General features: G+C 37.8%; 2 protein-coding genes across 2 annotated transcripts; one reads left to right on the forward strand and one right to left on the reverse strand.

Moving 5' to 3' along the window:
- Positions 1 to 44: 44 nt before the first annotated feature.
- On the reverse strand, positions 45 to 2,122 carry Dredd (Caspase-8 Dredd). The gene is made up of 5 exons (XM_068303709.1): positions 1,924 to 2,122; positions 1,039 to 1,854; positions 577 to 933; positions 358 to 512; positions 45 to 296 (listed from the first exon to the last, which is right to left on the reverse strand). Exons 1-5 carry the CDS (start codon positions 2,017 to 2,019, stop codon positions 158 to 160), a joined length of 1,563 nt encoding a protein of 520 aa, XP_068159810.1. The 5' UTR covers positions 2,020 to 2,122; the 3' UTR covers positions 45 to 157.
- Positions 2,123 to 3,286: 1,164 nt separating this feature from the next.
- Positions 3,287 to 11,647, forward strand: su(sable) (suppressor of sable). Its single transcript, XM_068303707.1, is given in 8 exon segments — positions 3,287 to 3,452; positions 3,733 to 3,908; positions 5,347 to 5,727; positions 5,808 to 6,124; positions 6,898 to 7,443; positions 7,445 to 8,400; positions 8,459 to 8,595; positions 8,660 to 11,647. Coding segments are annotated over 6 exon segments (4,368 nt in total). The 5' UTR covers positions 3,287 to 3,452; positions 3,733 to 3,908; positions 5,347 to 5,426; the 3' UTR covers positions 10,771 to 11,647.
- The last annotated feature ends 683 nt before the right edge of the window (positions 11,648 to 12,330 follow it).

Raw genomic sequence — 12,330 nt, forward strand, 5'->3', positions numbered from 1 at the left:
CGTGTAAAGGTTTGTATAAAAAGTTGATAGATACAAAATATAAATACAAATACAATAACATTCTATAATTGTGAATACTACTTTGTACAATAATTAAATAACTTAATAATATACAAAATAGTGACCAAGAAAAAGTCATTTTATACCATACGAAGAGCTACTTTATTTGACGTTTGGGCAAAAAGACACTTTCCTTCAATGAGCCAGAGATTTTGGGAACCATTGTCTCACCCTTATTGCCACATTTTTGGGAAACTTTATAGATCATAATTGTTAGAATGTCGCCAACGTGTTTACTAAAAGCAAGAGAAAAACACGAATTCAAACTTATGAATGTGATATAATTAGATTAATAACCTGTCTCCATGCTGTTCAATTGCTTCGCACAGACATTGTATAAACCAACTACCCTGTACAGTATGACGCTGAGCTGAAAATCCAGGAACTGTTGACATGGCCAATAACATGTTAAGATGTTGATCTGGTAAATTAATGTGGGTTTTCATTTCAAACTGGAAAGGAACAAGAGATTATGAATTAAGAATCATCGTGTAATAAACTTATCATGTCTCTAACCATTTTGCCATTATTTATTGTGTCCTTTTGCTGGCACGCTTGTATTATTAAAAATTTAGGTTTATCTTTAAGATTATCATTGGCACATATTATATTCTCGATATCAATGATTTTTAATGGTATACTATTGCTTGCATACACCGCTCCTTCGAAGCCGTGTGAAAGTATGCAAACAATTAGGGAATCAGGTAACATGGAACGTTCACAGGCGTGTCGTATTAATGAGATCATTTCGAGATGATCCTTGTTATCGTGTGCCTCAACTTGATAGCCCAACGATGAGAATACATTATCCAATTTCTGTTTATCCACATCAGTGCCCATACGACTTTTAAGTGCCTTAAATGGTAATAGGTGCTATTTAAAAAGATAAAAAAAGGAAAATAAATAAGGAAAACTATAAAAACATGTTATATGCATAAGATAGAGTGAGATGGCATGCAATAGTTATTTCAAAGTTACCTTAAGATTTTCATCGACATTTTGGTGAAAGGATTGCTGATTTATTATTAGAGCAATGCCAGCGTTCCTACTGGTTAAATGTAGAGCTGGGGTTAGATCTGAGGCTGGCAAGTGCGCTTTTGGTATGTCTTGGCGTTCCTTATTATCCTCTGTTGTATCTTCTTCACACTTAACAGCGGGGGGAGGCGGAGGTGCAGATGGCGTTGGATCTTCTGGCGTGTTGCCAACATTAGCATTAATTGTGTCAATCAGTAATTTAGCTTGGACAGACATATCCTTTGATTTGAAATACTCAATCAATATTTCAACATTGCTGCCCTTTGCATTAATATCACCAAGTTGAAGAAATCTTCGACAGAACCAGTCCAGCAGAAATATTTCTAAATATTTGAAATTGTAGAAACGCAATGGATCACCCATATTTTGTAGACTATGACGACGTGCCAACATGTCACTGATGTCCAGTACGAGTCGACCACTTTGACGCTCCGTCAGCTGTTCACAGATCACATACAGGGCCTTCAATAGCGGATGAACATGCAGCGTTATCTCACTGATCTGTGGTAGATAATGCGCCCGTAGCTCCGTCCAATTGAATCCAAGTTTGCGCAATGCTCGACGAGCTTGAATTATGCATAGTGCTTCTATAAGATGTTCACGCCAAAATTCAGGATTTGTCTTGGCATATTGACTCAGTATATCGCTATAATGCTGGCTACTTTCTATTTCATGGAGACGGGCAAGAGCTAAAAGTTTTTGCAGTATATATGCTCCATTTGTAAATTGATCGCCGAACAAAAGGAAACCTAGGCTCACCTGATAAAATGGAAACCCACAGATTAAAATGATTATCTCTTAAGATAGGCGTATAAAGAAACATCTTACTTTTTGACTGAAATTAAGATCACGTTCCAAATAGGGCAGATCAAGGATATCGATACTTTTCATATAGATTAGAAAATTTTTGGAAGCGAACGTCATGATAAACGGGGAATAACAGTTTCTTAAAGATTATGACGACCGATCCTCAGTAAAAGTTTAATTCGTCACAGCTGTTTATGTTTCTTCTTCTTATTTTTGGTGGTGGCCAATATCGCGGATTTCATAAGATAGAGATGGTCACTAAATTGATGCGTAAATGGAAAACATTTCGATATTTATGTATATATCAAAGTAGGCATTAAAAAACGTTCACATATTTCAATTCTCTGTACACTTCATAAATGTATCAAGCACATATAGGAAAACAACTATAAGCAAGGAGCAGCAATTATTAGCAAAGAAAAGGTAATTAAAGGTAAACCAGTTACATGGTATGAAATTTATATATGTACATGCAAAGTTAAATTAAGAATGTGTTGAATAACAAAATCAAAATTTTAAAACGAACCAAATTTTTTATATGCAATTGTCCCTCACAAAGTGTACACATACTTTCAGTCCATGCTTAACGGTTTTTTTTTTAAATTAAAAACATCGATACAGCGATAGTGCTACCGATATCGCGTGGCTTTATATAGGCATATTTCATTACAAATAATAGAGGGAAAGGGAGAGACGAAGTAATGACTAATGGGTTTTTAACTGGTTGTAATTAGTAGATTTATTAATATCCGCAAGCCATTTTATTAATTTTTCCGATATCGTTAATCGAACTCGCAAAGAGATCGACAGATTCTCGTAATTGGTCCCATTACTAGTGTCAAAGAGAGCGAAAACGAGCAGAATACGAATTGGCGCAGCGAATTCGACAAGACAATAACTTGAGCGCCGATTTTAATTAGAACGAAATAATTTTGTAAGTTTTTAAACAGTATTAATGACATTTTATTTTCAAGCTTTCTCTTTCACAAATTCCGTTTGAAAGTCCACATTTGTGTCCCCATGTTAATAGCTCTCCGAAGTTTCTCTCGCCGCGAATGGGCGAATGTTTTTTTTACTCTTTAAAGCGAATATTCAAAGACAAACATAAGAGAGTAAAACGTGCGAACATGTTGGAGTTGCCCTCATCGGTTCGCCGTTGGCATCAATTGTTCGAATTCGACTCCGATGTTCGACTTCGATGTTCGAACTCGACTCCTTTGTTCGATGTTGGCATCATTGGTTGGAGTTCGAGAGGGCAAAAACTTGCGGCAAATATTCATTTTTTTTACGGCTTGGGCGAATTCTGCGCGTCGAGGCGAATTGATTTCGCCATGTTGTTATTTTTTCCCATTTTTTTCCCCGTTTTTCATTCAAGTTAAAATTGTTGAACTGTTCACACGCACACATGTTGAACGGAGAAGTTTTAATTATATTTAATGTATATTTGTATATTGTATTCTGTCTATGAGCGTAACAGAGACAGGGAGAGAGATATACAGAAGGCCAGGGCCGAGCAGAAAGAAAGACAGAGAGAGCATATATACAAAAATGTACATGTATAGAGTAAACCATCAAAATTATTTCGCTAATTTATTTCATTTACAAAATATGCACAGATATTAATACATATGTATATATTTGTGTATAAGTATGTATGTATGTATGTATGTGCATATGTATGCACAAGCACTGCCAGCGCCTATATAAACATGTTATGTACTACATACATGCATGCATAATTATACATACATATATTTATGTGTATGTGTGTATATGTACATATATTCATACATACACACCAAACTGTACCAATTTCATTTATGTAAGCAGCGGAATTCTACGAAACATCAACCGAAAACAGGAGAAACAAAAAGAAAATGCGAAACCGTTAAATCTACCGAGCAAACCAAACCGCAATGTTTATAACAAAAAAAACTTAACAAAAAGCAAATGAACAAAAAGTTATACATAAATGTTTCATAACCACAAAGTCACGCCTAAAGAACGTAAGAGAAAAGCAAAAATCGACAAAAAATATCAAATTATTCAATTGGCAATTTTCAGTATGTATGTATGTATGTACATATGTACATGCTTTTTTACATACATATGTACATACATATGCATCTGCGTCGCATATGCATACAACTGTACATAAGTTTGCTATTTAGCAAACAAAAACTACAACCAACTACAACAACAGCAACGTGAAAAACTATACAATTTTCATGCTTAGTTTTTTGTTAATTTGTCTTCTTACATACACACATACAAATGTATGTACATTTGCGTGTACGCTCGTATGTATTCGTATATACATACATACATGTATATGTACATGCATGCGCAACTGCTTTCACACACCTACACATTTTCACACCAATACTCACGCAGCCCTAAAAATTAGCAAGAATATTAGCTATAAAAGTTTCAAGTGTTAATCATAATTTATGTACATTTGTACATGCATAGAATATGATGTCTGCTTCGCTTTGCTTTCTACATCATTCATACATGCGTGGCCGTTGCCCCTGTACATCATACAAGCCTATATGTATGTATGTCAAATAGCAGGAACATTGGCGCAAGTGAGACAACATGATAAGCAGAGTTAAGCCGAATGTCACAATGAATATGCACATTATTTTGCTGCTAGCTCGCTCTCTTTTCTCTCTCTCTCTCTCTCTATCTCTGTTCTTGCGCCTTCTCTCTTTCTCCTGCACAGACTGTATATGTATGTGTATGGTTTGTGAGTGTGCGTGTGCCTTGTTTGTAGTTTGCAGATAATTGACAAAACAAAGTTATTATATTTTCTTTCATTAATCGAAAGAATTTCACCTAATTCTTACAGCATATATGTATGTACATACATACATACATATATATTTATACATAGCCAGTTACCATTACATTAGGCCGCAACAAGTGAAATGAAATGAAAGAAAAACATCCCAAGGTTTTCTTTTTGAAAGTTCCTAATAAGCTCGAACTATTTGTACCCTACAAACAAAAAAGTTCTATTGATCTCTTTGTAAATAATTTACAATTTATTTTCCTTCAAGATTTCGTTACAAAGCACACGAAAATTAAATTTACAAGCTTTCGGCCTATAAATATTATAATTTTGAAATGTTTGGAAGAAAGTTCCGTCTTTCCAACATTAATTGAATTGACGTCAAAACGAATACCCCTTAAATTGTGGAAAAACTTTGATAAGTAATTTAATTGCATTTGTTGATAGTTTCATTGAATTTATGACATTAGCATTTGGTAAAATTTGTTTAGCTTTATAAAGACAACCTACCGAATGGAATTGCTACCTAATTAATATTCTATATATTTTTTAAACATGTCTATACAATTGAACAATTGTTTAAAACATAGTAGAACTATTTTATCAACTTTCGGCATCAATGCTTTGTGTTTTTTCGGTTTGTTTTTCAGATCCCATTCATAAATCATCTTTAGCTAGACTTTAGTATTATCAAAAACAAAGAGAGCTAAACTATACAAAACTAGAAAAAATGTCATCGAGTGCGGCCAAGACGCCATGTATTGATCTGGACGAAGATCTTGAGGATGGGGAGATCGATGATGATGATGATGAGGTTGTTGTGCAGCAGTCTTTGCCTCTGCAACAGCAGCAGCAGCAGCAACAACAACAAAAGCAACCAAAATCGGGCGACGAAGATGTGCAATTTGTGGGAATAGAATCATTAAATCAAAATATTGATAAATCCAAGGACGATGATGTTGTATTCCTAGGCCAATCGGGCGAGGGATCAAACAACACTATTAAGACGAAAAAACCCCTTCCAGTTGAAGGTAACACTACTCTTGCTAAAAAAGAACTCTTCAAGAAAGCATTCCTAAACAAAAACCACACATTTTGTTTTTTCATCTAGATGATCATGCTGTTAGCATTGAGAATGCTATTGCCAATGCCTTAAAGAAGCGTGGCATTGAGCCACCTATGCCCAAAATGCGATCCATGCACAACAATAGCTCCAGCCCTAGTGGTCGAGAACCAAATGATGTCGGAGGCGGCGGAGTCGGCGTAGGTGGCGGAAACGGCGGAGGTGGCGGAGTCGGCGCCAACATTGGGGACGATGGTCTAGAATCTGGACAATATCCTCAACAGCAGGCGGCAAGTCGAAATAGTCGTAGACGCAAACGTAAAAAGGAACGCGAGCGCAAACAGAAAAAGGACAAAGATCATCAGGTGAGAATACCCTCCAGGTATTACCTCTTTACATTAGCTACTGCAAATTTGAAACAACTTCACTCTAATTTTCGCACTTCCCTTGCAATATTTTCGATGGCTGTGACAAATTTATTGTTATTCCGTTCCCTTGATCAATTAACCATGTCTAATTTAACATTTTTTTCTCTATATATACATTTCCATGTGGGCATTATCTTAGATTTAGTTTGATATTTTCACCTGGTCATGGGTGATTGGCTGAATAGCCGTTTAGATGATGATGAGAATGATGCCCGTCAGCAGGTGATCATATAAATCAAACGAAAGCTAATTTCTTTATACATTAGATCGAAAACAGAATGTAAATCAGTCTAAATTATGGTTTATTATTATTATAAATATTTTATAATTATTAATATTTATATGAACAAAAGAGTATCGATGATAAGTCTTGGCCTAGGGTCAACATAAATGAATTACTTTTAATTAGGAACAAAATAAGGATTTAACTATCTGTAAGAATACAATTTGTTACTAGCTTATCTTCAAAATGTATACATATATTAAAAAATCAAATGTCGACCTAGCCATGTCCGTCTGTATTAATACCTTGTTCTTGGTGGCTATAAAAGTTACAGCCATTTAATTTTCTGTATCGACTTCTGAACTTTATATGAAGATCTAGTTTGTTACTAATTTTGTCCACCCCCATTTATAAAGTAATAGTAAGCTAATAGAAGGCATACAAATATCATTATTGATCTAATTTCTCTTATTCACATTGATTGTAGAAACGCGCTCGGCATGATGATGAGGAGGAGACTGCTAGTGGTGCCGCTGCCGGTGGTGCTGCTAGTGATGAAATGGATATGGATGAATATGAGATGATGAATGTACGAGGTGGTAGTCCACCGCCTGGAGGGGCCGCTGTGCCTGCAGTTCCATTTATGGGCGGCGATAATGGCCCTGGTGCTGGAGGATACGATTCTCTTCAAGATTATTATAGCAGCTATGATTCGTATTCGGATGATGATATGGTTGGTGGGATGAATCAAAGACGACGCCAGCGACATGATCGTGACAAGGATAACCAACGAGGTGGAAACAGTGGAAGAAAGCGCAGAGATCGTGATCAAGATCGACGTCATGATACTGGCAGTGGTAATGCAACTGGTGGTGCTGGAAGTAATAAACGGAACCGTCGTGACTCTGGCGATGGAACCATGAACAATGACAAAATGATGCGAACTGAGCCACGTAAATTGGAACTTTGTAAATTCTATCTAATGGATTGTTGTGCCAAGCGAGACAAGTGCTCGTACATGCACAAAGAATTCCCCCTGTAAATACTATTATTTGGGCATGGACTGCTATGCTGGTGAGGATTGTCTATTCCATCATGGTGAGCCGCTGTCCGAGCAATTGCGAAATATTCTCCTGAAGCATATGGAAACGGCACCTAAAGAGATTCTGGGTGACTTCAAGCGTATCGGTCGAGATGTGGCTTTGGGACAGATGACACGCAGACATGAGCAACTGTGCGAACAATATGGACGAGAGAATTCCTGGACAACATTGGCCAGTGCGGGTATAAGTCGACGACGACCAGGGGAACAGGGGCAGCAACAGCAGCTGCAGCAGGACCAACAGCAGCAACAACAACAACAACAACAGCTTCAGCAACAACATCTTCTGCAGCAGCAACAATTGTCTACCTCTCCCCTGGGTGGGTCATCATTAGAGGGAGTGGCTAATCAACTAAACAATACAGCAGCGGGTCAGCAATTGCAACAACAATTAGCCGGAGGACAAATAATTCCATCACTACTCGATATGGTCATAAATCGACCACAGATAAATGAATCAAAAACGGAAAAGAAACGTAAATCTCGTTGGGCTGAAAAGACAGCGGCCAAAGCAGCTGCAGCAGCGGGAGCAGCAACAACAACAACAGCAGCAGCATCAAGCACAACAACACGTTCTACCAATCCTGTAGCTGATGTCACCGGCTCATCAAATCTTCCGCCTGTTACTACTACTGCTGCTGCTGCTACTGGATCAAAGTCTCTACCTCCTCATCTGGATTTGGTGAATCTCACAAACGTATTGAGTGCCGAGCATATGGCCAAATTGAATAAGCTGGGCATAACCAATCTAGAGCAGATGCTTGAAGTTCCCTTTGGTCAATTAACTGAAGTGGGTCTAACCCTACACGAAATTGGCGAGATTCAGCAAAAGGCCGAAGCGGCAAAGCCAACGGAATCAAAGGCGACAGCAACAACCACTTCAAATAGGTAAGTCGAAAAATCGCGTCTACTTTTTTCCACATTTAATTTTTATTCTCTCTTATAGTGGTAGTAGTATTAATCCTCCAGCGAAATCGGAAACAACTGAAGCAAACAGCAATTCCAATAGCAATGGCTTTATTATGGTCGATTATACACAATACTTAAAGGACGCCCATGTTAATTTTTCAGCCAATGATCCGCGTAAGTTATTATTTTGTTTTTTCTTGAAATGAAATTAATGTGAAATTTGTTTTATTTTGTAAAGTGGATGATGATCGCGATGATGATGAGCAATTGGTGATTGATGATGGCAATGATGAGTCTGCTGCCGAGGAAGAACCAAAAGTGAAATCAACGAAACAGGAACAAATAGATAATGAAGCTCCGCCATTGCCATCTGTGTTCGATTTGCCCAGTTTTATGAGCAATATGATCGGAGGAGGAGGAACTAATAAGACACCATCAACGCCTGAGCATCAGGCTGAGACTGCGAATGATAACAAAAAGGCCAATAAAGAAGGCGATGATGGGACTGGTGGTGCTCCTTCTACTAGTTCCAGCCTATTTAGTCGAATACTCTTTGGTGAAAAGCAACCTGATCCCGAGGCTCGTGCTGCTTTTTATCGTGATATAATACGTAATCCATTCAAGGCCCATCAGGGCGATATTGGAGATGATCAGCCAAATGAGAACTCCAATTCAAATTCAAGATCAATGACACCAACACCGACACCTACACCAGAGCCGGGCTCACAGTCACCGAAACCAATGGATGAGATGTCTTTGCCAGCTCTAGAACCGCCAACATTTAAATCTGGTGGGACACAACAATCGTCTCCACTTTATTCCCGAGCATCGATGTATGATTTTGATTCCACCAAGGCTGAACAACAATTGGCGGCCCTACAGAAGGCCAATGATCAAGTTTCGAGCTCCGAACGTGATATTGATATGCGATTACCATTTGAGCCAATGAAACATTATATGCCAGCTACTGAAATTGATGCAGCAATTTTCTCGCACACTCCCCTACGTTGGCAGCTCCAGGAGGTGGATGTCGAAGAGCCGAATTATGTCCAATTGCGTTTAAGTGCTGCCCATAAGGAGCAGCGAGAGTTGCGCGATCCCCGAGTTCGACGTATTTTGGGTTTGACCGAACTGACAGCAGATAATTCATGTGGAAGTGGTGCTAGTGGTGGTGGTGGTGCCAACTTGCTAACGAACAGTGATTCAGTCGGACGGTTCTCTGGCAATACCATCTCATCGCCAGATTCGGTTATAATGTCGCCTATGGCTCGTGATACCACACCCACATCACCACCTCCATTATCATCATCATTAGCAACAACATCCTCATCTGCCGCCAGCCAAGTGCTATCGAGTAGCACAAAACTGGTTTTACCGGCCATGAACGTGCCCCCACCGACTATGGGAATACCGCCACCAAATGTTCCACCAGTTGTTGCAGAGCCGCAAGTACGCACCGATCCCCGGAGAGACCCGAGGCGAGCCCATCTTAATGCATCATCAAATACGGCAAATACTTCAAACTCTTCCTCGAATTCATCTAGTTCAACGAATTCCTCTACATCACAATCGAATCCCAGCGGCGGTAGCAAACAAATTCTTGAGATACGAAATCTTATGCAGAGCTCCAATTGGTATAAGAATTTGGGCAGTAATAACAAAATCTTGGTCAATCAGCAATTGGCTCTGGTTTTTACCGAACTCAAGAAATTCCATCAACAGGAGGGAAATAATAAGATCTTTGATTTGAACTTCGTTGTGAACAATTCGACGTTGCAGCAGATCTTCGCCAAACTGTATATCTACATCGATGACATGGGCCAGGTTGTCCAATTGCCCGAAGACTTACCAACGCAAGGAATGTCATCAGGGGCGGCGGCGTCATCATTAATATTACCAAATTTATCGCAACCGCCACCGAATATGGTGCAAATGTTGCGGCAACCACCACCGAATATATGTGGCAATGCACCCGGTGGTGGACTAATGATGCAAATGGGTATGCCGCCGCCGACAGTAGTCTTTAATCAACCACCACCATCCAGGCCCAGACTATTGGGTATGGGGCCAGGCGGTGGAAATGGTGGCGGGGGAGGCGGAGGCGGCATGCCACTGGGCAATAATAACAATAATCTGTTTAATCCATTTTCAGGTGGAGGCGGTGGTAATGGAGGGAACATGGGCATGCCCTTTATGAATAACGGAGGCGGTGGCATGCCCTATAAGAATTTTAATAACAATGGAGGAGGACCTGGTGGCAACGGGGGTGGGGGGCATCATCACTTCTCTGGAGGTGGTAACAATCGGAATCAGCGTGGCAATGGTCCACGTAATCGAAATAATATCTAAAAACAATAACCCGAACTCTTTTTCGACAAATAATGCTGATGATTTGATTGATGATGCACATGATCATGCCCAAAAACAACTAAAGAACTGGCCCCTCTTTATCAAAACTGCTGACCGACCCCCTATCCTTCCCCTTTGCTGATCACTATATGTTATGTTATGCCCCTATTAAAATTTCCTCATCTCCTCCCCACTCAACCACTCTTACAATTTGATCCGAAGGAAAAAAAAACAAAGAAATATGTTTATCTGTTTTCGTCTTCTGCCCCGGGCCTTGACTGTTATTATATAATATTGAGAGTATACATATATATACATCTGTATATATTTATTATAGATATACACACATATAAATATATATTTATTCCTAACTTACGGTTTTTCTTAGTTTAGGAACACGATAATTTTTTTTTTTTTTTTGTTTTTTGTAAGAAACAGCGAAAAAAAGGAAATATTTTTTTGTACGACTTTTTAACTAAGAGAAAAAGAATTAAGTAGGTTAAATTCATTTGTGAATTGTATTAAAAAAAACAACAAATTTGTTTAGATATACAAGAAGAAACAAATAAAACCTACGGTATATTCTTAGTATTATTACACAGATATAAGATGAGATTCTCGTTCGTTCTAAGATTCAAATTTAGTTTCATTTCTCGAATTTGCATTTGGTAAATAACCCAACTAAATGGATAAAAGGTACAAACGATATTAAAATAAATGTACACACCATTCGTCTGAAGCTTTAATTGACCACCAAGTCTTAATTCGTATCCCTAATTTTCATATTAAAGTAATTGAATAAGAAATGCATCTAGATTTCATTCCTTCCACACTATATAATTTTAAAATGTATTGAATATAAACTGGTCAAATTTTACATTTTGTGTTATTATTAATTTGGTCTATTTATTATTATAAAACTCGTGAACATTTATAATTTATAAATTACCTATTCATATTAGAAACGATTAGGAGTCGTTCGCCCAAGTCTACAAACTAAATGTCTAACATAGAAACTATGGGTTTAATGAATAATTAACATATATTATTTTTAGTTATACACATCTTATTTTATTTGTTAACTCAAATTTATTACTGCGCGCCAAATTTAAATGTGTTGAACAGCTATTACTTAACAGCAGTGTTGCCATTTAGCATTTTTTATCTCGTTCGCTCTCAAGGAATTCGAGGTTGTAAAACTGTTAAATATCTCGCCAGGTATTAGTGCGAGAGAGAAAAGAAGCCAGATGGCAATGCTACTTAACAGATTCGACTTCGTTTAACAGACTCGAAATTGCAATACCAGACTCGCCAACGAATTTACGAATTTACGAATTTACACCCATTACATTGGGGGTTGTATATTTTTAAATATGCTTGCCAAATTTTTTACACATTAAATTATTTACTAACAATGATTTTGGTAATGATCAAAAAAATAATACAAGATAAACATAAATTGAGATCTCAATAAAATAGTTTCTCTTTGTTGGAGAATGTGCATTTATAGAGTATCAAAGTGTCGATCGCATTTTGTTTTCAAAGAAACAGACAGTGTTT

This window comes from Drosophila tropicalis, unplaced genomic scaffold, assembly GCF_018151085.1.
Source record: "Drosophila tropicalis isolate 14030-0801.00 unplaced genomic scaffold, ASM1815108v1 contig_158, whole genome shotgun sequence".
In the NCBI taxonomy this organism is placed as follows: domain Eukaryota; kingdom Metazoa; phylum Arthropoda; class Insecta; order Diptera; family Drosophilidae; genus Drosophila; species Drosophila tropicalis.